Raw genomic sequence first — 23,732 nt, forward strand, 5'->3', positions numbered from 1 at the left:
GGCTCCTCCCACTCTGCCCCAGGCTCAGGGCACAAGGCAGGCTCCCACCTTCCGCTCAGTGAAGCCACCTGTCCCTGGGCAGCAGGAACCCCACAGGACCGTTCTCCCCACCACCCAAAGGGGATCAGGGCTGCCTCTGACCTCAGCCTAAACCCAGAGCAGAGGGAACGCTGGGCCCAGTCCCAGATCCCAGGAGGCCCTCTGATCCTGTCTTCCCTTGGGAAACGTGGGGATGTCCACGCCCTGCTCTCAGTGTGGTTGTGAGACTTAGAAACCTGTGAGCTCACCGGGGAAGTGGAGGTTCCCAGAGACGGAGGCGTAAACTAGCCTTAGCAGAAACCAAGCATTTATTGGAAATTCTGTCATTGCCCAGTGCCCGCCACACTCGTGTCCCTGGATCAGATCCAGGTTTCTGGGGGCAGCCTCCTCCTGCCAGCTCCACTGTGATGAACTGGCTTCTTTCCCTCCAGCAAAGCCACCTGTCATTCTGAGCGGACCACGCCGTGAGTGCACTGCGCACTGGGACCCGTGTCCTCCTGGCTACAGTGCCCAGGGCTCCTGGACCTTCTGCTTTCCACCCTGTTCTCTGCTTGCATTTCTCAGGCCTACCCACTTGGCGAATCCAAACTCCCTACAGAATCTCTGGCTCATCCTGAGGCTGCTCTTCCCCAGGGAGGACTGATCTGTGGCTGGCCCCTCCTCCCGCTGACCCCTTCTGGGCCCTCCCGCTGGGCAACAATGGGGGCCTCATGGCCCTCTTGGGTGGCAATAATGATTCATGTTTCAGACATGAATCATTACCTCAGGGATCCTGACACACACCACAGCCTCCAGCCAGCTGGGGACAACCAGGGTTGGTGCTGAGTGGCTGAGGCCCTGGCCGCTCCCCACACTGTCCCAGAGAAATGAACAAACGCACTGCCATTTGGTGTCTGTTCATTTCCCCTCCCAGCCCCAGGGGCCCCTGGGATGCACACGGCACCCACCTGCAGATGGTGCCCGGGGCCAGGCCAGCTTCCTCTGTCAGGAGGTGACACTGTGTCTGCCAGGGGGAAGTGGGTAGCGCTGCAGTCCCAGGCATGGACGGGTCAAGACTGCTGCCCCGAGCTTCTGTGTGGGAGCCCCCAGCCCCTCCCACAGGCCATTCACTAAGTCCCGGCCCATCAGGTCCTGCCCCAGCCCAGCTTTTGTGCCCTCTGCACCAGTGGGTCCAGACAGACACCCTCCGTTCCCAAGTCCCAGAGCCCAGGGTGCTGCCCCAGCCTGAGTGTGCTCCTTCCTGTACCCGCTTTCCCTCCTCCATGCCTCCAACTTCCTTCTGCTGCGGGAGGCTGAACTCACTTGACCTGCTGAGCCTGGCACAGGAGAAAGGGCAGAGCACAGGGGAGGGGCTTCCTCGGAGCCAGGCAAGCAGCTGGCTGCAGCTCAAGGGGCTCCTGCTCCTCCCCCACCATCCCCTGGGCTGTACCACAGAAGACACCAAGACCTTCAATAGTCTCTCCCCCTAAGGGCAGCACACAGAGCAGGAAGTGGGGGGCATCTGTATTTATTTGAGGCACCGAAGCAGTAGGACTCCAATGTGGGGCTGGGCTGGCTGGATTTGGGGCAGGGGCCTAGACCTGGAAGTGGCAGAAACCCCACCCCCGAAAGGCTGCCCTTGAAGGGCGTGAGGCTGTGCAAGGGCAGGGGGTTATAGGGACTGGGGATCTGCAGGCTGCTGGCACCCCACCCTCCCCAAACACAGGCCCCAGAAACTGCCACGGGTTCACACCTGCACAGCACACCCACGTACCCCCATGGGCACAGCCTCTCTGGGGGCCCTCTGTGTGTCCACGAGACTTGGTCCTGACGCCGGAACCTAAGGCTCCAGGGGAGCTCTCATCCCTTCGACAGTCCCCCAAGGAAGGTCACATCATCGACCCCAGAAGTGAGGGCAGATGGCCCCACCTGGGGCAGAGGCAGGGCTGGGGCAGGTGGAGGTGCAGGGGATGGGCCTGACCTGGGACCAAGGGCATGAATCAGGCACGTGAGGAGTCAGGGGCTCTCATACCCTTGTGGGACCCAGAAAGGGCTGGGCTTTCCTTCCTGAGCTAGGGGGCTGGGGACAGGGTCTGGGCGGTCAGGGGCCAAAACGCAGCAGGGCAGGCAACAGGCTCAGCAGCAGTCCGGCACCCAGCAGGGTGGCGCTGGCCCGCAGCCCGCCGTTGGCCGCGCTGAAATTGCACAGGAAGCCCTGGCAGCAGCGGATGCCCATGGAAGCTATGCCAGCATTGACGTTTCCTGGGAGGGGACAGACCGGGGAACAGGACTTGCTCAGGGTGTGGCCAAATGTGACGATCTTTCCTGCAAGGGAAGAGAGGTTGTGAGGGGAGACAGGCGGCCGCAGGCAGCAGCAATGGCCTCTGCGGATACGGTGGGGAGGAAGGCGCCGTCTGAGGCCTGGCACTCACCGATGCCGGCAGACGCAGTCACCGTCAGGCAGTAGCTGTCCTGGTCGGAGCAGATGGTGGGCTTCAGGCAGTACAGATTGCTCTTCTGGTTCTGGCAGGAGAAGCACATCAGCGAGCCGGCTGTGGAAGGACACACCTGTCTCAGGGACGCCTCCAGGGTCCCTCCAAGGCCTGACCCCCGTGGACATTTACTGAGAAATTACTGTATACCAGGCTCCGGGCTAGAGACAGAGCAAGGACAGTGACACCCTTCCTGGCCCTGGAGCAGCTCCAGTGACACGCAAACCCACAGTGAGACAGCGTGGCCAGGTGGGTGAGCCTGATGGGAGCGGCCTGGAAGGACCCCTGGGGCGTCTGCTCAGGGGAGAAGGGAGGAGAGGGAGCTGAGCAGGGAGCAGCCGGACAAAGGTCTGGGGTCCCCGAGGGCACCTCACCTCGCTCAACACCCAGAAGGGCAGCCAGCAGCACCAGCAAGGTCTTCATTCTGGAGAGGAAGGTGGTCCTGCCTAGGGGTCCCAAGCCAGAGCAGCCCGTCCTGCTCTGGAGAGACACAGCTGGTCAGGGGCCAGGGGGGGCCTTGCTGCTCCCCAGGACCACGCACCCCCATGTTGTAGACGAGGACACAGACAGCAGAGCGGGGTGGGGACCCGCCTGCGCAGAGCCAGCACCCAGGGCTTCCCTGCTGGCTCCTGACCCACCCCTCATTCAGGGTAGCCATGATCTAGGTTACACCCCTCCCAAGACCTGGCGGGAGGGGCCGAGCAGGCAAGAGGAGGAAAGTCACCAGCCTTCACAGAAAACCTGCTTGCCTTGGCTGAGCATCCCCCACCTGCATTCACCATTGTCTCTAATCACCCAGGAGAAGCTGGCCCAGCAGGTTTCCCAGACAAGCCCCTCACCCACCCTGCCATCTTTTTTTTTTTTTTTTTTTTTTGAGACGGAGTTTCGCTCTTGTTACCCAGGCTGGAGTGCAATGGCGCGATCTCGGCTCACCGCAACCTCCGCCTCCTGGGTTCAGGCAATTCTCCTGCCTCAGCCTCCCGAGTAGCTGGGATTACAGGCACGCGCCACCATGCCCAGCTAATTTTTTGTATTTTTTTTTTTTTAGTAGAGACGGGGTTTCACCATGACCAGGATGGTCTCGATCTGTTGACCTCGTGATCCACCCGCCTCAGCCTCCCAAAGTGCTGGGATTACAGGAGTGAGCCACCGCTCCCGGCCCACCCTGCCATCCTAACGGTTACTATGATAATACGAATACTCCTCACCCCACCCCGCCATCTTAACTACTCTTCCGCCTCACCCCACCCGCCATTGTACCTGAACTTATGGTAATGTGCACTCCCTGTCCCTGCCCCCACCACTGTAACCGATCTTCCTCTAACTTTCCACTGCGCACCCCAAACCTATAAAACCACCTCCTGTCCCACTGCCCTTTTCTAATGCCCTTTTCGGCCTTAGCCCACCTGCACCCAGGTGAATAAACAGCCACGTTGCTCACACAAAGCCTGTTTGGGGGGTCTCTTCATTCAAAGTGTGCCTTTTTCAACACTTGGGACAGTGGCTCACCCCTGTAATCTCCATGCTATGTGAGGCCACGGCAGGAGGATCACGAGGCCAGGGGTTTGAGACCAGCCTGGGCAACATAGTAAGACCCCCTGTTTCTGCAAAAAATAGAAAAATTAGCTGGGTATGGTGGTATGTGCCTGTGGTCAGCTACTTGGGAGGCTGAGGTGGGACGCTCTCTTGAGCCAGGGAGGTCAAGGCTGCAGTGAACTAGGATCATGCCACTGCACTGCGGCCTGGGCAACAGAGTGAGACCGTCTCGGAAAAAAAGATACACACATAGACATACACAAACACACACCCATAGGTGTTTCTGCGTATATCAGCTAATCTGTATCTAGAACTTTACATGAGGCGGCTCAGTGTCTCGAGCCCAGGCAGCTTCCCTGACATGAAGTGTGGGTAACCCCCCTTCTAGGCACCGAGGAAGGAGAGCTAAGCAGACCCCTGGCACAATTAGTGCCTGAAGAATAACTTACTGCTCATTCATTTCCTTTCATATAATCCTTGTATACTGTGATAACCTGCTTTTTGCCAGTTAAAACGAACTCTCTTTCTCAGACTAAAAGCTGTTCAGGCTTTAGCTTGCTGAGCCAGACAGACTCCATCTTAGCGTCTCCATTTTAGTTATTTCCCATCGTTGAGCATGTAACTGCAGTATGTGGCTGCGGCGGGCTGACCCTGGGCACCTCCAGGAATGCGTTTGCTGATAAGAGGCCGAGTTAAGTGGGACCAGCAGAGCCTGGGAATGCAGGTGCCGCCGAGCGCCCAGAGCCCCCAGAGCCCCCATTATCTGTAAGTTATGTCTTTCATGACGGCTTCACCCCCGCACCCGGCACTGTTTTATTTCTCATGTGCTAGTTTATCTTTTAACTTTTTGCTTACTCTGCTTTTGTGAAAAATTGGCTTCAGCTAGGTTTCCCTTCCCTTTTAAAACTAGGGTATAAAAGACCACCTCACTTTTTCTTGGGGGCTGAGAGAATTTTGGGCATTAGCCACTCTTGGTGGCCGGCATAATAAAGGACTCATAATTGAATCTCAGAGCGTGGCGCATTCCTTGGCTTGCTCGGGTACTACAATATAATCCCATCTTAGTTTGTGGTGGGAGGAGTGTCAAGAGCAGACTGGTCTTGACACCTGTGGTCCGAGCACAGCATGGACCAGGGAAAAACAGCCACACTAGGGTGAGAACCAATGGCTCAGGCGGTAGTGCCCTTGCCTGAAAGGGCATGTGCTACACGGCAGACCCGCCCAGGCGGCAGCGTTCAGTGTCATGAAAAGCTGGCCTCAGGCTGGCCCTCCGGGATAGTCCCACCTCGGTGGCTGTAGACCCTGTCAGCCCTCTGGCTACTGTGCTGACTGAAGACATCATCCTATAGAAAGCCTTAGAAGCTGCCTGCCCCTGGGTAAGAGATGTGGCACACTGCACACTGCCCGCCTCCCAGCCTCGGTGACCTAACGGGGATGGGCCCCTTGTTTATTGCTCACGTGATTGTCTTGACCCTATCACTATCCTTAAGATGACCTCACTCACGACCCTTCCCCTCAACCTAAACCTAACAAATACAGTCGTGCCTGGACGCTCAGGGCCCCCCTGACTCCACTTGTAAGTGGCGTTGGCCCCGGAGCCCCGCTGCTCTCATCCAGTCCTTTGGTGTGTTGTCTCCTTATTTCGCCTATCCAGCACCTCAGCACAGTGATAGGGGACACCCCACGACCCTAGTAGGGCAAGACCCTGCAATGGAGACCTGGGAAAGCACTCCACATTCCAAATGTGACTCGGTACTGAGAGACCAGCAGGAAGGGGCCAGATGGGTCTGAGTACTGCCCCTTGGCCTCTGCACAGGACCCTCCCGTGGCCAGGGGCCCATGGCACTGTTGGGCAAAGAATCTGGAACATGCCCAGCTAGGGTCGTGATTCTCTATTTCGTGAGTGCCTGGTGTTGGAGGGGGAGGCTGCTGCCTTCTGCCAGAGATGGCCGTGGGCAGAGGAGGGGGAGGGACATTCTGGGGCCTGAGGAGCTAGTGCTGGGCACTGGGGGAAAAGGGAAAGGAAGATACCTCAGAGAACAGATCTGGAGTGGGTCCAGCAGAGGCTTTAAGGAGAAAGCAGCAGGTGAGGCCCCTGAGACCTGGACTGTCATCCTGGGGTGCGAGTGTGAGCCCCAGATGGCCAAGAACAGTGCCAAGTCTTGCTGGGGCCAGTCCCCACTTCCAGGGAGGAGTCCGAGGAGGCTGAATCTCCAATTTCTCCCCCCATGAAGTGAGGTTCTGGTGTGGGGTAACCTGTGTCTCTGAGGAAGTCCTGGCATGCAGGGCCACAAACAGGTCCAGCTGGTGCCGCCACCTGCCCACTGGGTGGCACCCAACCCACCGGGCCACGAGGCTGAGCTAAGGCACCGGTGGGAGCGGAAGGCAGTTAGGAAGGTTGGCTGGTTCAGGGAGCCCCGAGGGAGCGGGCAGACCGTGGCGGGCGCCCCTGGGGCCCAGGCTGCAGGCTCAACCCCAGGCTCAGGGAAGGCTGCCCCTGGGGCCAGGTATCTAGGAGCTGCCCAGCCCAGAGGCGGGAGCCTCTCCTGTGTCCCGTAATGGGGAGGGGCCCGGCGGTCCCCCCAGAAGGCCGGACTCCTAGGACCTCACTGCAGGTACCACCGGTGCAAGAACAGGAAGCGGCGGTGAGTTCCAGCGCCCCGGGGTGATCCGCGGGGGCGTGAGTCCTCCCTTTCCGGCCAGGAGATCCGCGACACCCCATGCCCGCTCCCCGAGTCCTCGAGGCTGTCCCTCCCGGCCCACGTCGGGGGCCAGGGGCGTCTGGAGTTGGGCAATGGGCCCGGGTGGCTGCGCAGCCCTGGGCCGGCCGGGAGGCTCCTGGCGGCAGCCTCCGCCGGCTCCCGCCCCAGATCTTTGGAAAAATTCGGGGAGGCCTGGGGGTGGGGATGGGAGGAGAAGCCCAGCTCCCCGGGGTCGGGCCCACCCGCAGCCGCCAGCCCCTCTCCGGCGCCTCCCCGCGCCCCTTCCGCCCGCTCCCTCCTCCGCCCGCCCCGGTCCCCGCAGGGAGCACCGCAGCCGAGGCCGCCGGTCGGAGCGCGTGCGGGCAGGTGACGGAGGCCCTGTACTCACCGCCGGTGGACGCAGGCGCCCGCAGCCTCGCTGAGCTCCGGAGCCTCGCGCGCTCTGAACGCGGCTGGACCCGCGACTCCCAGGCAGCCCGCGCGGCCGGGGGCGGGGAGGGGCCTCCGGTGAGGGGGCGGGGCCGGGCGGGGCCTCCTGTGAGGGGGCGGGGTTGGAGCCCGCGGTGGGCGTCACCAGGCCTGCCCCGGCTCCGGGGGACTGATAGGGAGGCCCAAGCCCAGAGAGGGGCTGAGACCACCCCCCAAGCCCCCCAGAAAGGTGGCGCCTGAGCCACGGCCAGGCCCGGCCTCCTTCCACCCGGCCCTGCTGTGCGCGCGGCGGGGCAGACCTGGCGAGGCCGGGCCGGGGACCAGGTCGGGTGACAGTCGCTGACACCTGGACTTGAGGTCAGTCCTGGTTGAGGTCAGGGGCCGGAGGCCCACGGGTGAGCAGACGTGTTTGGGATGTGAGCCTCGGAGAGGATCGATGGAGCAATGTTGGTTGGGGGTCTCGCCTGCAGAGTGGGCCGGGGGAGGGGAGGGCGCCAGCACCCCCGCACCCTGGGCTTCCTGAGGTCATCTTGTCCCTGCTCCCGCCCCGGGCTGGCTGTTCCTTGGTCATCCCCCAGGCGAGAGGGGTGAGACCGGCAAGGGTTGGGAGGTGGTGGGTTTTGGCTTCTGCCAGATACTAACTTGGGCAGGACATTCCGGCGGTATCACCCTCCAGTCCATCTTCACAGGCTGGGGCGCCTTCTAGGCAGACGGCCCTTCCCTGCCTGGCCTGACCGGCTTGTGGGTGCCTCTCCTACCGCCAGGCCCTCTCTGAGGGGTTGTGGGCCTTGGAGTTCTGCACCTCTCTGTTCTCCAGTTGACAGTGCATTTCCTTTCTGGGTGACAGTGAGGGCGAGTGTCAGGCAGGGGGCTTCTGAACCCCACATGGGGGTGGGGTGAGGATGTGGGGGGATATTAGGGGGGAGGGTGTGGGGAGATGCGAGGGAGGGTAGGTGGCCAGGTGGCCAGGAGAGGGCTGGGGCGAAGAGACACCTGCCACACCTTGTCTCAAATCTAGGGGTGCCTTCAGTGTGGCTGTGTTTGTTTTGCATGAGTGAGTGTGGTGCGTGTGTGTATGGAGGCTGAGGCTGGGGCTCTGTGTCACGAGATGTCCTAGCTGTGTTATGATGGCGTTGTGGGTGGGACTTCCTTAGCTTTGGGGGAGATGCCCCAGCTGTCTCTGGGGACAGGAGGCATCCAGTAAGGCTGTGGCCTGGGGGCTCCCCGCCTCTGAGTCTTACCTGGGGTCCAGGCTGGGCTGTCTGTTTCCGTCCTGGGAACCCATTTTTTTCTTGTGCCTGTCCTGAACTTTAGGCTGGCCCTGAATGGGGAGCTCAGAGCTCTTCCTGACTGTCAGGGAGTTCCAGCCCCACCCCACCCTCCCACACCTGGAAGGAAATTTGGTAGATTTCTGTCCTGACAGGCGCACACATCCCACCTACGTTCTCTTTTGATTCCGGAGTATCCTCCCCTCTGGAATGCTGGTGGTGAGGGCACGGGGTTCCATCTGTGCAGCCACCACCTGCTACCATCCCTGCTGTGGCAGGGGCTCAGTAAGAGCTGTGGGATGAGAGCATGGGTGGGCTTTGCCCCCTTCAGGACAGGACTCCTGGATTAGAAAAGAAGCTGCATTAGGAGGGGGGCTGTTTGGAAAAAACTCTCAAATCATTTTCTTCCTGTCTCTCACCCAACACAACACAGAAAAGACATCAACACAGAAGACTCTCAAGACTGCTGGGGCCAAATGTGGGGGTGGGTGTTTCCCCACCTCGAGCGAGCCATCATCTCTGCGGTGGACATGGGCCGGGTGTCCTCCAACACCATTTCAACACAGTACCTGGAGATAGCCTCAGGTCCCACAGGGTGAGGGCTCAGCCCCAAGACACCTCCCCCTCCACACACCAGCTGAGAGCTTTTCACCAGCTGGTTCCATGGTGAGGTTCAGAGGAACCCCTGCTCACCAGGCCTCTGGTTTAATGCAGCATGACCAGAGTGACTGCATCCTGCAGCACCTGTGAGGTTAATGCTTATGGTCTAAGAACAGCCACGCCTCAAGCTGGCCACCAATTATAACAGAACATTACGGCCATATGGGGCATCTCCCAGCGAGCCTGCAGACTGTCCAGATGTCCCGAGAGCGCAGCCCACTCTCCTCAGAGATCATGTCAATGAGGCTGAGGCTGGAGGATGGACCACCCTGATGGCGCCCACAGCCCCTGTCTTTGGTGAGTGCGTCTGCACGTTCCAGGTGTGACCGCAGCTCCCACTAACAGACGACGGGCGCGCCTCCTCCTGCTTTCCAAGCATGCCCACTCTGTGGCGGAGTCATTTCTAATAAACCTGCTTCTCCCACTGTGCTCTGTGGCTCACCCCAAATTCCTTCCTGCTGGACATCCAAGAACTCCCCTTTAGGGTCAGCTCGCCCTTAGGGTCTGGATCGGGATCCTCTTTCCCAGCAATACTGCAACCCCTCCCCACTTTGCATTCAAATGGTTTGCAAGAGTGGCTTGGGGAACTCAGGGAAGCACATTTATGGTGAATTATAAAGGGGCACAGATGAAGAGGCACTGGGCGAGGTTCCCGGGAGGGCCCTGCCAGGAACCCCTGTGTGCTCAGCATTCCTTCCCCCAGGGCGTGGCACAGGTCGCTACGAAGGTGGTTCTTCTGGCCAGTGATCAGGAAGACGGGGAGGATGAGTCCTGCCTTGGGGCAGGTGAAAGGGGAGCAGGGGACGTCAGAGAGAGTCTGTTTCTACCCATAACTGTAACAAGGGCCGAGGGAGTCATAAGCCTGGGCTGGACCAGCACCAACTCTCTAACCCCACACCACTCCCTCCTCCTCACACAGCAGCCCTCCCGGAGCACAGGAGCACAGCGGTCATAAGACTAGGCAGGCCTGCTGCGACGTGGAGGCCTTTGTTTTTTAATGCTTAAGTTTTTAAATCAGGCAACCTCCGATCCAGAACAGGTGCAGAGACACTCCCATGCCTAAGAGGGCTTTGGCCCAGCTGTGGAAGACTTTTGTCCTGGTAGCTTCTCTGAGATGACAGGAGGAGGCTGGTGGGGTCTGTGGGGAGAAGTTCCTTGGGACAGAAGGGCCAAGCCAGTGGTGGCCCTAGAGGGAGAGGGTGCAACGTTCATGATGCCCGCTCCTCCCAGCCACACTCAAGAGAACATTCCCTTCAAGACTGGGTTAGGCACGCGAGGAGTTTGGGGGGCACCTTTGCTGTGGGGTGCTGCCCAGTTCTGTCTCGGGTCCGGACTCAGGCGTGAGTGCCGTCAGGAGGGACCTGGGTGAAGGCCTGTCCCAGCAGGCAGCATCAGGAGCCAGAAAGCCAGACGCTGCTGCCCCATGAAATCTGGGCCGGTGGCCTCACGGAGCCCCTCACTTACTGGGGCCGGGAGTTGAGGCCACAGATGAGCTGTACGCTGGCTTCTGGGTTCAAGAGGAAGCAGCCTCACCTGTCCTGTGTGCTCCTAGGACGGATCAGCCACCTGACATCTGCCAGTGGCCGTGGGCGTGGGCCCTGTCCTGGCCTGACCTTTCTCTGGCCACTATTCAGGGGTCCTGTCAGAAGCGTCCCTGATTCTTGCCCCCACTCCTCCATCCAGCCCCTGCTGCTGCTGCCTGTGTCTCTTGGAAGGCAGGGACCCTCGAACCAGCCTCAGGAGGCCTGACGGGGAGTGAAAATGGCAGCATGGGGCAGGCTGGGCCGGGACAGGGCAGGCTGGACAGGACCTGGCTGCTGGCTCTGGTGGGAGGTAGGCTGTCTCCCAGCCTTGGCTCCATGCGGGGAGAGCAGGCCGACTCTCTGGCTGGGCTGCCATGAGCTCACTGCCTGGCTCCACATTCCGATGTGCAGCTGGTCCTCTGCTCTCAGGCCTGGTTCCCGCCTCTCCCAGAGCACAGTCCACAGTGCTCCCGGGGTCTTTAGCATCTGCTCCCACCACCGGGGCCTTAGGCTCCTCCTCTAACTTCCACTGCTACCGTGCCCTCTGTCCTGGCGCAAGTCCGGAACTGAAGTTGGCTCCAGGCCTCCCTGTGTTGCTCCCTGGCGGCTCCTCTTGGGAGATCTTCCCCAAGCCCACGGGAGACCCTTCCCACGGAGTGACTGAGACCGCTCTCACGCAGTTCAGAGGTTTCCTTTGCCGAGGTGGAAGCCATGCCGGGAAAACGGAGACAAGCCACAGCAGGATGTGCAGCCCACTCCTTTTCCAAAGATGGTTTTGGGGCTTCAATATTTACATAAAGAAGTGGCCAGAGGGGAAGGAGGAAAGGAAGAAAGGAAGGAGGGTCATCTTCCTGTGAGGCTGTGACCAGTGCCCACTGCTCTCCAGGTTGCAGGTGAAAGCCGGGGGCAGAGGAACAGTTCATTTGTGTTTCTTTGTTTTTGTTTTTTTGAGATGGAGCCTCACTCTGTTGCCCAGGCTGGAGTGCAGTGGCTCAATCTCAACTCACTGCAACCTCCCCCTCCCGGGTTCAAGTGATTCTCCTGCCTCAGCCTCCTGAGTAGCTGGTATTTCAGGCATGTGCCACCACACCCGGCTAATTTTTGTGTTTTTAGTAGAGGTGGGGTTTCACCATGTTGGCCAGGCAGGTCTCGAACTCCTGACCTCAGGTGATCCTCCTGCCTCGGCCTCCCAAAGTGCTGGGATGACAGACGTGAGCCGCTGTGGCTGGCTGATTTGTTGTTCATTTACATTGCCAGGTGAGGGAGGCCCCCTGGGGTGACTTGTAGCTGTTTGCTTAAGGACAAAAGGAAAGGCAGGTTTTGTGTGTGTGTATGTGTGTATGTGTGTGCACGCGTGTGTGTGAACTCAGTTTCTAAGCTTAAGTTTTCCCTTCGGCATAGTGAGTTTGGGGTCCGAAGATCTTATTTTCCTTTCTGCCACCCCACTTGGTTTTGGGCTCCATGACAGCTGGAGCCAGCTTCTGTGTGATGAGTGCCTCTGGATGGAAACGCTGGTGGGTGGCATTGCGTGTGTGTGAAGACGTGGAGGGGGATCTCTGAAGGAGTGCCCGACGGAAGTCCAGCAAACCCCACCCAGGGAAGCCTTCTTATTTGTGTGGTCACAGTTGGTGAGCCCTGAGGGAACTGCTCGTGGAAGCTCAACAGGCCTGACTGGGGGTGACCGTCTGCTCGTCCATCTGGCCCAAAAGCCACCCATTGCCTTCCCGGTCATAGGTCACCCCTCCCCACCTTGAGTGGATTAAAGACAGCAGTGGTACCTTGCGAGGGTGACGTTGGGTGCTGAGTGAGGTCACCAGCGTCTATTTCGTTGTGTGTATTTTGCGTTGGCTGGGATGGAAAAATGCTAATTTTACTGGTTTTCCCCATGCAGCTCGATGGGCAGCATCTTGCAAAACTGAAAATTTTTTCCCCTGTGGTTCCATGAAGTGGAAAAAGGTGATTTTCCTTTGCTATGTGGCTTATCCCCCACAGCTGTGGTTGCGGCTTCGAGCAGGGTCACCAGGGCAGCTCAGGGAAAGGGAACCCAAAAACCGGGCATGCCAGCAACAGGGTAAGAATGTCTTACTGGGCCGGGTGTGGTGATTCACGCCTGTCATCCCAGCACTTCTGGAGGCCAAGGTGGGCAGATTACCTGAGGTCAGGAGTTCGATACCAGCCTGGCCAACACGGTGAAATCCCCGTCTCTACTAAAAATACAAAAAATTAGCTGGGCGTGGTGGCGGGCATCTGTAATCTCAGCTACTTGGGAGGTTGAGGCAGGGGAATCACTGGATCCCGGGAGGCAGAGGTTGCAGCTAGCCGAGATATTGCACCATTGCACTGCAGCCTGGGAAAGAGCGAAACTCAGTCTCAAAACAACAATAACAACACACAGGCTTCTGGCCCCCCTGTGTGTACTGGTTGAAGGAATGGTAAAAACCACTGCGTATTAACGAGAACTAGGATTTGTGAGGCTAGTCTAAGGCGGCAGCAAATCTGAGCACCATGGGCGACGAACCTGTCTTTCTGTGCTGTTCTGTCACAAGGAGGGCACCCCAGGACAAACACGAGCTTGGGACCCCTAGACACCCACTGCTCAAGCCGGTCCAACAGGCTGTCACCCACAGGCTTTGCTGCAGGTCCCTGGAGCAGACACTGGAGGAAGTTTCCCTCTTGTCTTGGTTTACATCCTTGAGAGTGAACTTTGTGACTATGTGTGGGCGTTCTCTCCTGCTGTCCACCATCCTGACGGCAGGGATCTTCAAGTTCATGTCAGGTGGCCAGTCCAAGACAACCATGGGTCAGCCACGAGCAGCATGCTCTTCCCCTGAGTGGAGCCTTGGCGAGAGTTTTCTCTTAAAAGGTCGCATTCCTACAGGCCTTTTATCATCTTTTGCTTTCTTTTTTTTTTTTTTGAGACGGAGTTTTGCTCTTGTTACCCAGGCTGGAGTGCAATGGCGCGATCTCGGCTCACTGCAACCTCCGCCTCCTGGGTTCAGGCAATTCTTCTGCCTCAGCCTCCTGAGTAGCTGGGATTACAGGCATGCACCACCATGCCCAGCTAAATTTTGTGTTTTTAGTAGAGACGGGGTTTCACCTTGTTGACCAGGATGGTCTCGATCTCTTGACCTCGTGATCCACCCACCTCGGCCTCCCGAAGTGCTGGGATTATAGGCGTGAGCCACCGCGCCCGGCCTCTTTTGCTTTCTTAAACTCATTCCTGAGAGTGAATTCTTGGGGATCGTGGAGATGCCTACTTTACCCCCTTTCCGGAAATCCCTTTTGCTGATTTGGTAAAAACCTGGAAAAGTGCCATCTGGACTTTAAGAGGCCTTTTGGACTGAGTTGCTCTTGCAGCTGGCTCCTGGGAGAGACAGCAGCCGTCACCTCATGCTGGAGGTCAGCTCACTGAGGCTTTGGCGGTTCTTCACAATAGTGGCCTGGGTTCCGTTCCCGGCTTTGGGGTGAGTCCTTCGTGGTCTAACACTTGTTGGACTTTCGCTGCTCGGTGATCATTTTCCTCTCCGTGGACAGCTTCTGATTTTCTGTCTTGAACTGCCTTTGGGGAGGTTCTAGATCTCGTAAAGGTCACTTTGATCTCTTTGGAGTCACTTTGCATGTCCGTGTTTGGGTTATCCTCTTAGGTAAGGCTCACCGATTTACTCTTAGTGAAAAAATTCAACAGCCAGAAATACTGGCCTTTTGTCCTGGCTGAAATCTGGTAATAAAAGATTTTAGGCTGGGTGTGGTGGCTCACGCCTGTAATCCAAGCACCCTGGAGGCCAAGGCGGGCAGGTCACCTGAGGTCGGGAATTCAAGATCAGCCTGACCGACATGGTGAAACCCCGTTTTTAAAAATTAAAAAAAGAAAAAAGATTTTAAAAGGATTTTTCTTGAGAGCTCTATAGTTAGAACCTGACTTCATTAAAGCTGATATTTGGGCTGTGTTTGTGCAGAGACTGTTTTAAAGCCCCTGCTCTCCCTCTTCCATCCCTTCTCAGTCGATGGAAGTCTGTGTTGATTCTTCGTTTCTGTCTATTTAATGTGTCATGTGTGGTGTTTCTATAAAAGAGCTCTAATTAATCGGCTTAAAGAAAAATAGGCTAAAAGCTGGAAGATGGCTGGCAACATGGCCAGGTGGAGTGGCTGCTGCTGCGGGGCCGGGATGACTGGCTGCTCCCAGTGGGTCTCAGAGGGAGGCACCGGGAGTGGACTGTGGGGGAACACAGAAGCTGTGCTCAGGCGGGAGGATGTGGGAGCCCTGCCCGGGGCTACCACACACCGGGACTCCTTACTGGTCCCCAAGACTCCGGGAGAATGGGTGAGTTGAACTGGCAAGGAGCAGCCTGCTCTCACTACAGGTGGAAGGAGAGTCCTGGAATCCTGGCTGGGGGAGACCCGTTAACTGCCATGGACACTCAGGTGGCAGGGAGAGCTGCTGAGAGGCTTCAGGGGCAGCAGCCCGCTGAGGCATGGCCCAGAGGATTTGGTGCAGGAGTCCACAGCGGAGCATGGCCGGGGAGGGAGGCATCCCCCAGGCTCTAGTTCCTCCCATAGGAGAGTTTAGCTCTGGGGAAACTGATGGATATGATCTTTGCAGGGCAGTCTTACCCATCAGATGGGGCCAGTCTGACCGGAGCACGCCTTCTCTCCCACGGCCCCAGCCTGGCCATGCCTGCTTGCAGCTCTGGGTGCCCTGGGGGTCTGCAGCACAGCTTCTGCACTGGGGAGGCCATGCCTGTTTGGTGGAGAGCTCCAGCAGGGCAGCCCCCATGGCTATGTGCAGCCTGCCCACTCCCTCCCCACACTGCAGCTTCTTTGGGGGCCACCGCCACCCCCACGTTGCTTTGCTGTTGCATGTCTGTGCAGGTGGGTTTTGCTTTCCTTGCCCACCAGTATACCTGTGTGTTCGCACCCTGCCCTGCCATTGCCGTGGCAGGAGTGCAGTTTGCCCTATGCCCCCTGCCAACTGCCACTGCAGTTGGAGCCTTCGCAGACACAGAGCCAGCCCCAACTCCCTTGCACCCCACTCTTGTACCACCGCTGCTGCGAGAGTGAAACTAGGCACAGAGAACAGTGGCCCCGCCCTGCCCAGAGTGACCACCCCTGCCTGTGGGGCACAAAGAATGCCATAGGCCTAGGCCTACCAGTGCCCCCCTCCATGCCAACACTACCACCTGCTCCCCGGGTGCTTGCTTCTGCCACTGTGGTGAACCTGCTTGGAAGCAGGCACCCAGCCCCTGGTAGCACCCTGCTGCAGCCAATGAGTGTGCACCCTGTGCTGCTGCCACCACAGCTGCTGGCACGTGCAAACAGGAATGGATCATGCTCCCACTGCACTACAAAATGTGTTGGCTGGCACCGCCTATCAGAGTGTAGTGACTGGTATCCAGGAGCACCTCGGTCCCTCAGTGCAGTTGATTCCTAACCTCCGGGAGCCAGAGAACAAAGTTGGGGCCTGATACAAGTCCCCCAGAGTTACAGCACACAGTCCCAGGAGTTGGGAACTGAGCCTTGGCACCCTAAAATCTTCCAGAAACAAAGCCAGTCAGCTGAATCCACCTTATACTACAATCAAATTCTCAAGGTCATCAAATAGGATGAAGAAAAGAAAATCATCCAAAGGTTAACTTCAAAGAGCACAGGAACATCAGCCCAAAAGACAAGACAGAACTAGGGCAAGAACCCAGACAGCACAAGGCAGAACGCCATCTTTCTGCCAAATGACTGCCCCGCCTCTCCAACAAGGGCTGTGAGCCAGGCTGACGTGGCTGATGTGACAGAATAGAATTCAGAACATGGACAGGGGCAAAGATAGTTGAGGTTCAGGGGTGCATCCAATGCAAGGAAGCTGAGAGTCACAATAAAATGATGCAGGGGTGGACAGACAAAACAGCAAGTATAGAAAAGAATGTAACTGACCTGGTAGAACCAAAAACCACACTATAAGACTAGCTTTCTGAAGGCCGGGCGCGGTGGCTCATGCCTGTAATCCCAGCACTTTGGGAGGCCGAGGTGGGTGGATCACGACCATCCTGGTCAACATGGTGAAACCCCGTCTCTACTAAAAAAAAAAAAATACAAAAAATTAGCTGGGCATGGTGGCGCATGCCTGTAATCCCAGCTACTCAGGAGGCTGAGGCAGGAGAATTGCCTGAACCCAGGAGGCAGAGGTTGTGGTGAGCCGAGGTTGTGGTGAGCCGAGATCGCTCCATTGCACTCCAGCCTGGGTAACGAGAGTGAAACTCTGTCTCAATAAAAAAGAAAAAGAAAAAAGACTAGCTTTCTGAAATAAGACTGTCAGACAAGAATGGAGAATAAAAGAATGAAAAGGAGTGAACACAACCTCTAAGAAATACGGAATCCTGTAATCCAAATCTATGACTCACTGGTGTCCCTGAAAGACATTGGGAGAGTGTAAGCAACTTGGAAGCAGATTTCAGGATATCCATGAAAACTTCACCATCCTAGCTAGAGAGGTTGATATTCAAATCCAGGAAAGGCAGAGTAAGATACTCCATGAGAAGATCATCCCCAAGACAAATAATCATGAAATTCTGCAAGGTTGAAATTAAAGAAAAAAATGTTAGAGGCAGCCAGAGAGAAAGGCCAGGTCACCTACAAAGGAACACCTATCAGACTAACAGCAGACCTCTCAGTAGAAACCCTACAAGCCAGAAGAGACTGGGGGCCAATAGTCAACATTCCTAAAGAAATTCCAACCCAGAATTTCATATCCAGCCAAACTAAGCTTCATAAGTGAAGGAGAAATAGGATCCTTTTCAGACAAGTAAATGCTGAGGGAATTGGTTACCAGCAGACCTACCTCACAAGAGCTCCTGAAGGAAGCGCTAAATATGGAAAAGACAGACTGTTACCAGCTGCTACAAAAACGTACCAAAGTACACAGACAAGTGACACTATGAAGCAACCACAGACAGATGTGCATTCTAATCAGCTAGCATCGTGATGCAGGACCAAATCCACATATATCAGTACTAACCTTGAACGTAAATGGGCTGGCCAGGCACGGTGGCTCACGCCTGCAATCCCAGCACTTTGGGAGGCCGAGGTGGGCGGATCACCAGGTCAGGAGTTCGAGACCAGTCTGTCCAATATGATGAAACCCTATCTCTAATTTTAAAAAAATACAAAAATTAGCCAGGCATAGTGGTGCATTCCTGTACTCTCAGCTGCATCAGAAGCTGGGAGGTGGAGACTACAGTGAGCCAAGATCGCACCACTGCACTCCAGCCTGGGCAACAGAGCAAGACTCTATCTCAAAATTAAAAATAGAAAAAAAAAAAAAAAATGAATATAAATGGGCTAAATGCCCCAATTAAAAGGCACAGAGTTGCAAGCTGGATAAAGAACCAAGATCCGTTGGTATGTTGTCTTTAAGAGAACCATTTCACATGCAGTGACTCCCATAGGCTCAAAATAAAAGGATGGAGAAAAATCTACCAAGCAAACGGAAAACAATAAATCAGGGGTTGCAATCCTAATTTCAGACAAAACAATCATTAAATCAACAAAGATTGAAAAAGACAAAGAGGGGCATTACATCATGGCACAGGGTTCAATTCAACAAGAACACCTAACTATCCTAAGTATATATGCACCCAACACTGCAGCACCCCCATTTATAAAGCAAGTTCTTAAACACTTCAAGGAGACTTAGACTCACACACAATAAGAGTGGGAGACTTTAACAACCCACTGACAATATTAGACAGATCATCAAGGCAGAAAATTAACAAAAATATTCAGGAGCTGAACTCAGCACTGGATCAAATGGACCTGATCGACATCTACAGAGCTCTCCACCCCAGACAACAGAATGTGCATTCTTCTCATTGCCACATGGCAGGTACTCTAAAATAGGTCACATGATTGGACAAAAACACTCCTCAGCAAATGCAAAAGAACTGAAATCATAACAAGCAATCTCTCAGACCACAGCACAACCAAATTAGAAACCAAGACTAAGAGAACCTTCCTCATGCTCCCTTTCCTCTCCCCTCTACCCCTTTCAAAAAAAAGAAAAAAGAAAAAAAAGGACTAAGAAATTCACTCAAAAACATGCAACTACATGGAAATTGAATAACCTGCTCCTGATTGACTTTTGGGTAGATAATGAAATTAAGGCAGAAATCAAGAAGTGTTTTCAAGCTAATAAGAACAAAGATACAACATACCAGAGTCTCTGGGACACAGCTGAGACAGTGTTAAGAGGGGAATTTATAGCACCAAAGGCCCACATCAAAAAGTTAGAAAGATCTCCATTTAGCCACCAAACATCACAACGAAAAGAACTGGAGAACCAAGAGAAGACCAACCCCAAAGCCGGCAGAATACAGGAAATAACCGGAATCAGAGCAGAAATGAAAGTTCTGAGACACGAAAAACCATTAGAGAGATCAACAAATTCAGGAGTTGGTTTTTTGAAAATGTTAATAAAATAGATAGATCACTAGCAAGACTCATACAGAAGAAAAGAGAAGATCCAAATGAACACAATTAGAGATGACAGAGGAGATATTACCACTGACCCATAGAAATGTAAAGCATCAGAGAATATTACGAACACCTCCGTGCACACAAACTAGAAAATCCGGAAGAAATGGGTACATTCCTGGACATATACACCCTCTCAAGACTGAGCCAGGGCCAGGTGTGGAGGCTCACACCTATAATCCCAGCACTTTAGGAGCCCAAGGTGGGCGGATCACTTAAGATAAGGAGTTCGAGGCCAGCCTGGCCAACATGGTGAAACCCCGTCTCCACTAAAAATATAAAAATTAGCTGGGCATGGTGATGCCTGCCTGTAATCCCACCTACTTGGGAGGCTCAGGCAGGAGAATTGCTTGAACCTGGGAGGCGGAGATTGCAGTGAGCTGAGATTGCAGCCTGGGTGACCGAGCAAGACTCTATAAAACAAAAAACGAAAAACAAAAAAAACTGTTCCAGGAAGAAATTGAATCCCTGAACAGACCAATAACGAGCTCCAAAATGGAACCAGTAATAAATAGCCTACCAATGAGAAACAGCCCAGGAGCAGATGGATTCTCAGCTGAAGTGTATCAGACGTACAAAGAAGAGCTGGTATCATTGTGGCTGAAACTATTTCAAAAAACTGGAGGAGGAGCGTCTTCTGCCCAACTCATTCTATGAGGCCATCATCATCCTGATACCAAAACCTGGCAGAGGCACAACAACAGCAAAATCTTCAGGCCAATATCCCTGGTGAAAATCGATACAAAAGCCCTCAAGAAAATGCTGGCAAACTGAATCCAGCGGCATCTCAAAAAGCTTGTCCATCACGATCAAGTAGGCTTTATCCCTGGGATAAAAAGTTGGTTGAAGACATGCACTCAGTACGTGTGGTTCATCACATAAACATAACTAGAGACAAAAACCTCAATAGATTCAGAAAAAGCTTTTCATAAGATTCAATACCCCTTCACGTTAAAAACTCTCAATAAACTGGGCATTGAAGGAACATACTTCAAAATAATAAGAGGCATCTCTGGTAAACCCACAGCCCACATCATACTGAATGGGCAAAAGCTGGAAGCATTCCTCTTAAAAACCAGCATGAGATAAGAATTCTCTCTCTCACCATTCTTGTTCAACATAGTATTGGAAGTCCCAGCCAGAGCAATCAGGCAAGAGAAATAAATAAAAGGCTTCCTGTCCAGGCACGGTGGCTTACTCCTGTAATCTCAGCCCTTTGGGAAGCTGAGGGTTGAAGCATGTGGATCTCTTTGAGTTCAGGAGTTTGAAATCAGCCTGGGCAACACAGTGAGACCTTGTTGCTACACACACACACACACACACACACACACACACACACACACGCAAGCAAAAACTTAGCTGGGCATGGTGACTTGCAGCTGGAGTCCCAGCTCCTCAGGAGTCTGAGCCAGGAGGATCACTTGAGCCCAGGAAGTGGAGGTTACAGTGAGCTGTGATTGCACCATTGCACTCCAGCCTGGGTGACAGAGTGAGACCCTGTCTCAAAAAAAAAAAAAAAAAAGATAATAATTAAAAAGGGCATCCAAACAGGAGAGGAGGTCACACTATCCCTGTTTGCAGACAACATGATCCTATATCTAGAAAAGCCCATAGTCTTGGCCCAGAAGCTCCTTAAGCTGATAAACAACTTCAGCAAAGTCTCAGGATACAAAATAAGTTTACAAAAATCACTAGCCTCCCAAAGTGCTGGGAACAAAGCTGGAGGAATCATGCTACCCAGCTTCAGACTATACTACAGGACTACAGTAACCAAAACAGCATGATATTGGTACAAAACCAGACATATAGACCAAAGGAACAGAATAGAGACCCCAGAAATAGGGCCACACACCTACAATCAACTGATCTTCAACAGAGTCAATAAGAACAAGCAATGGGGAAAGAACTCCCTATTCGATCAGTGGTGCTGGGCTAACTGGCTAGCCATATGTGGAAGGATGAAATTGGCCCCCTATCTTTTACCACATACAAAAATTAACTTAAGATGGACCAGAGTCTTAAATGTAAAATCCCAAACTATAAAAACCCTGGAAGACAACTTAGGCAATACCATCCCGGACATGGGAAATGGCAAAGATTTTATGACGAAGACACTTAAAGCAATAGCAACAAAAGCCAAAATGGACAAATGGGACCTAATTAAATTAAAGAGCTTCTGCATAGCAGAAGAAACTATCAGCTGAGTACACACACAACGTACAGAATGGGAGAAAGTTTTTGCAAAATATGCATTTGACAAAGGTCTAATATCCAGCATCTATAAGGAACTAAAACAACTTTACAAGAAAAAACAACCCATGAAAAAGTGGGCAAAGGATATGAACAGACACCTTTCAAAATAAGGCACACATGAGGCCAACAAGCATATTTAAAAAAGCTCAACATCACTGGTCATTAGAGCAACGCAAATCAAAATCACAGTGAAATGCCATCTCACACTAGTCAGAATGGCCATTATTAAAAAGCCGAAAAATATCAGATGCTGACAAGGTTGTAGAGAAAGGAATGCTTATACACTGTTGGTGGGACTGTAAATTAGTTCAACCACTGTAGAAAACAGTGTGGCGATTCCTGAAGGACTTAAAAACAGAAATAGTGTTCGACCCAACAATCCCATTACCGAGTATACACCCAAAGGAATGTAAATTATTCTGTCGTAAAGATACATGTGTATGTTCACTGCAGCACTATTCACAATAGCGAAGACATGGAATCCACCCTAACTCCCATCAGTGGTAGACTGGATAAAGAAAACACGGTACATGTACACCATGGAATATTATGCAGCCACACAAAAGAATGAGATCATTTCTTTTGCAGGGACACGGATGGAGCCATCATCCTTAGCAAACTTAGGCAGGAACAGACAACCAAATACTGCGTGTTCTCACTTACAAGTGGCAGCTAAATGATGAGGACACACGGACACAGAGGGAACAACACACACTGGGGCCAGCTGGAGGGTGGAGGGTGGGAGGAGGGAGAGGGTCAGGAAAAATGAGTCATGGGTACTAGGCTCAGTACCTGGGTGATGAGATCATCTGTACAACAAACCCCTGTGACACGTTTACCTGGATAATAAACCTAAACATGTACCCCCGAACTTAAAATGTAAGTTAAATTATTTAAGAAGAAGAAAAGTAAGTGCTTAAATCAAACACTGTCAGAAAAATAGAAACTTTATAAATGCCTTTTTGGTCATGTGACTCTAATAATCTTTGAAAAATAAAGACAGTTAAAAGATTATTGCTAAAATAAAATGAGTGTCTTAGAAGTGTAGACATTTGGTCTAAATTAGGAATGCTTAGTTCTGTTTGCTGGATGCTTTAAGGCCATAAACTGCTTCTATGACTTTTATTAAGTATTTGACTTGTCTGTTTCATAGCCATTGGATTCTAGGAGGGCCTGCGGCACATGGGCTTAGCTAGGTCCCCTGCTGAGGCTGGGAAGAGTCATATGATATTATCTGCAGCTCTCTTCTTGTCCTGGGCTCTCCAGTCTTATACATGGTGAAAACTGCTTGCTTACCAGGCTTGTCACCAAAAATAAAAGTTGCTAAGAGTTAACAGTGTAACGTACTTGAGACTACCGCAGAAACAGATTGACATGCAAGGTGTAAAGGAAAGTAGAATGTGTTGGAAATACGTTTTTTGTTAAACAGAATGTAATTTTGTCTAGTGCAGAGATTTTTAAGGGTTGCTGGAAACTAAAAGAGGGACCACACTGCAGGTTGAAGCAAGTCGTGAAGGGTTGGTGAAGGGCGGATCTTGTAGAGAATGTGGTGCGGATATGAGCAAGTTGGCTGGGATTTAAAGGGGATTATTTCGTTTTCTCATAGGTTGAACATTGGAAGTAAAGCACACTGATGCAGGGCCAGAATCTGGGCCCACGTGTTTGAATGACAGGGCTTTCTTAGACAGCTGATCTGTCGTTTAACAGAAAATTATAAAGTGTTATAAAACATTTATGGAAATTTTGTCTTATGTTCAAACTAAGATTGGATAGAACTTGTTCGTAAGATTTCATTAAGAAGTAGATTTAACGTTAATAGTACACTAATGGAAAGGTGAAATTTGGGTTTCTTTTTTGGACAAGATTTTCATGTAGTACTAAAAGAGGATGAAAGATTTTTGTTTGCCTTTTGAATAACAGCAGGAAAAAAAGGCAGGGGAAAGTGAAGATACTCAGTTGGCCGCATGCCATCTTTTTTGGGTCCTATTTGGAAAGCAGAGTCTCCCAAGAAATTACTCAATGAGTAATTTCCCCTTTACTTATAGTGACCTGGACTTTCATGTTGTAATATCAAGTGTTTAGTGTTTAATCAAACCTTTGATATCTGACAAGCTTTCCAAAGTCAAATTCTAAGACTGGCCTTTAAAAAAATCTGATAAACATCCAAAAGAAGCATATTTGGTTTATTTGGTATATTAAAATCATACAGGAAGCATTGTCAAGTATGAAATGGTATTTGGCTTTATTTGGGCTATATTTGTATGAATGTGTTAATAGTAGGTGTTCCAAAATTGGATAAGATTCCTGTAATTCTGGTATGTCTCAGTATATGTT

At 53.1% G+C, this 23,732-nt stretch overlaps 1 protein-coding gene and 2 long non-coding RNA genes across 22 annotated transcripts in view; 1 reads left to right on the forward strand and 2 right to left on the reverse strand.

The window, feature by feature from the left end:
- Positions 1-329: 329 nt before the first annotated feature.
- LOC144579839 (uncharacterized) lies at positions 330-1,112 on the reverse strand. Its single transcript, XR_013528289.1, has 2 exons — positions 987-1,112; positions 330-487 (listed from the first exon to the last, which is right to left on the reverse strand). It is a non-coding gene; the product is annotated as an uncharacterized LOC144579839 (long non-coding RNA).
- Positions 1,113-1,530: 418 nt separating this feature from the next.
- Positions 1,531-7,215, reverse strand: LY6E (lymphocyte antigen 6 family member E). 20 transcript variants are annotated; one of them, XM_054246560.2, is made up of 6 exons: positions 7,137-7,215; positions 6,078-6,112; positions 4,020-4,114; positions 2,885-2,985; positions 2,451-2,570; positions 1,531-2,343 (listed from the first exon to the last, which is right to left on the reverse strand). In XM_054246560.2, the coding sequence occupies exons 4-6, from the start codon at positions 2,931-2,933 to the stop codon at positions 2,120-2,122; spliced, it is 393 nt and encodes a 130-aa protein (XP_054102535.1). In that variant the 5' UTR covers positions 2,934-2,985; positions 4,020-4,114; positions 6,078-6,112; positions 7,137-7,215; the 3' UTR covers positions 1,531-2,119. The 20 variants fall into 20 exon arrangements, with proteins under 20 accessions (XP_054102535.1, XP_078209771.1, XP_078209776.1 ...); XM_078353645.1 differs by having other exon boundaries at positions 2,885-2,990; XM_078353650.1 differs by lacking the exon at positions 6,078-6,112 and having other exon boundaries at positions 2,885-2,934; positions 4,020-4,108.
- Positions 6,021-23,732, forward strand: part of LOC108588690 (uncharacterized) — a 29,687-nt gene continuing 11,975 nt past the window's right edge. Inside the window, exon 1 of the long non-coding RNA XR_013528288.1 lies at positions 6,021-6,132. This is a non-coding gene — a long non-coding RNA (uncharacterized LOC108588690). The remainder of the gene's footprint in view (positions 6,133-23,732) is intronic.

The sequence above is a fragment of the Callithrix jacchus genome, chromosome 16 (assembly GCF_049354715.1).
Source record: "Callithrix jacchus isolate 240 chromosome 16, calJac240_pri, whole genome shotgun sequence".
In the NCBI taxonomy this organism is placed as follows: Eukaryota; Metazoa; Chordata; class Mammalia; order Primates; family Cebidae; genus Callithrix; species Callithrix jacchus.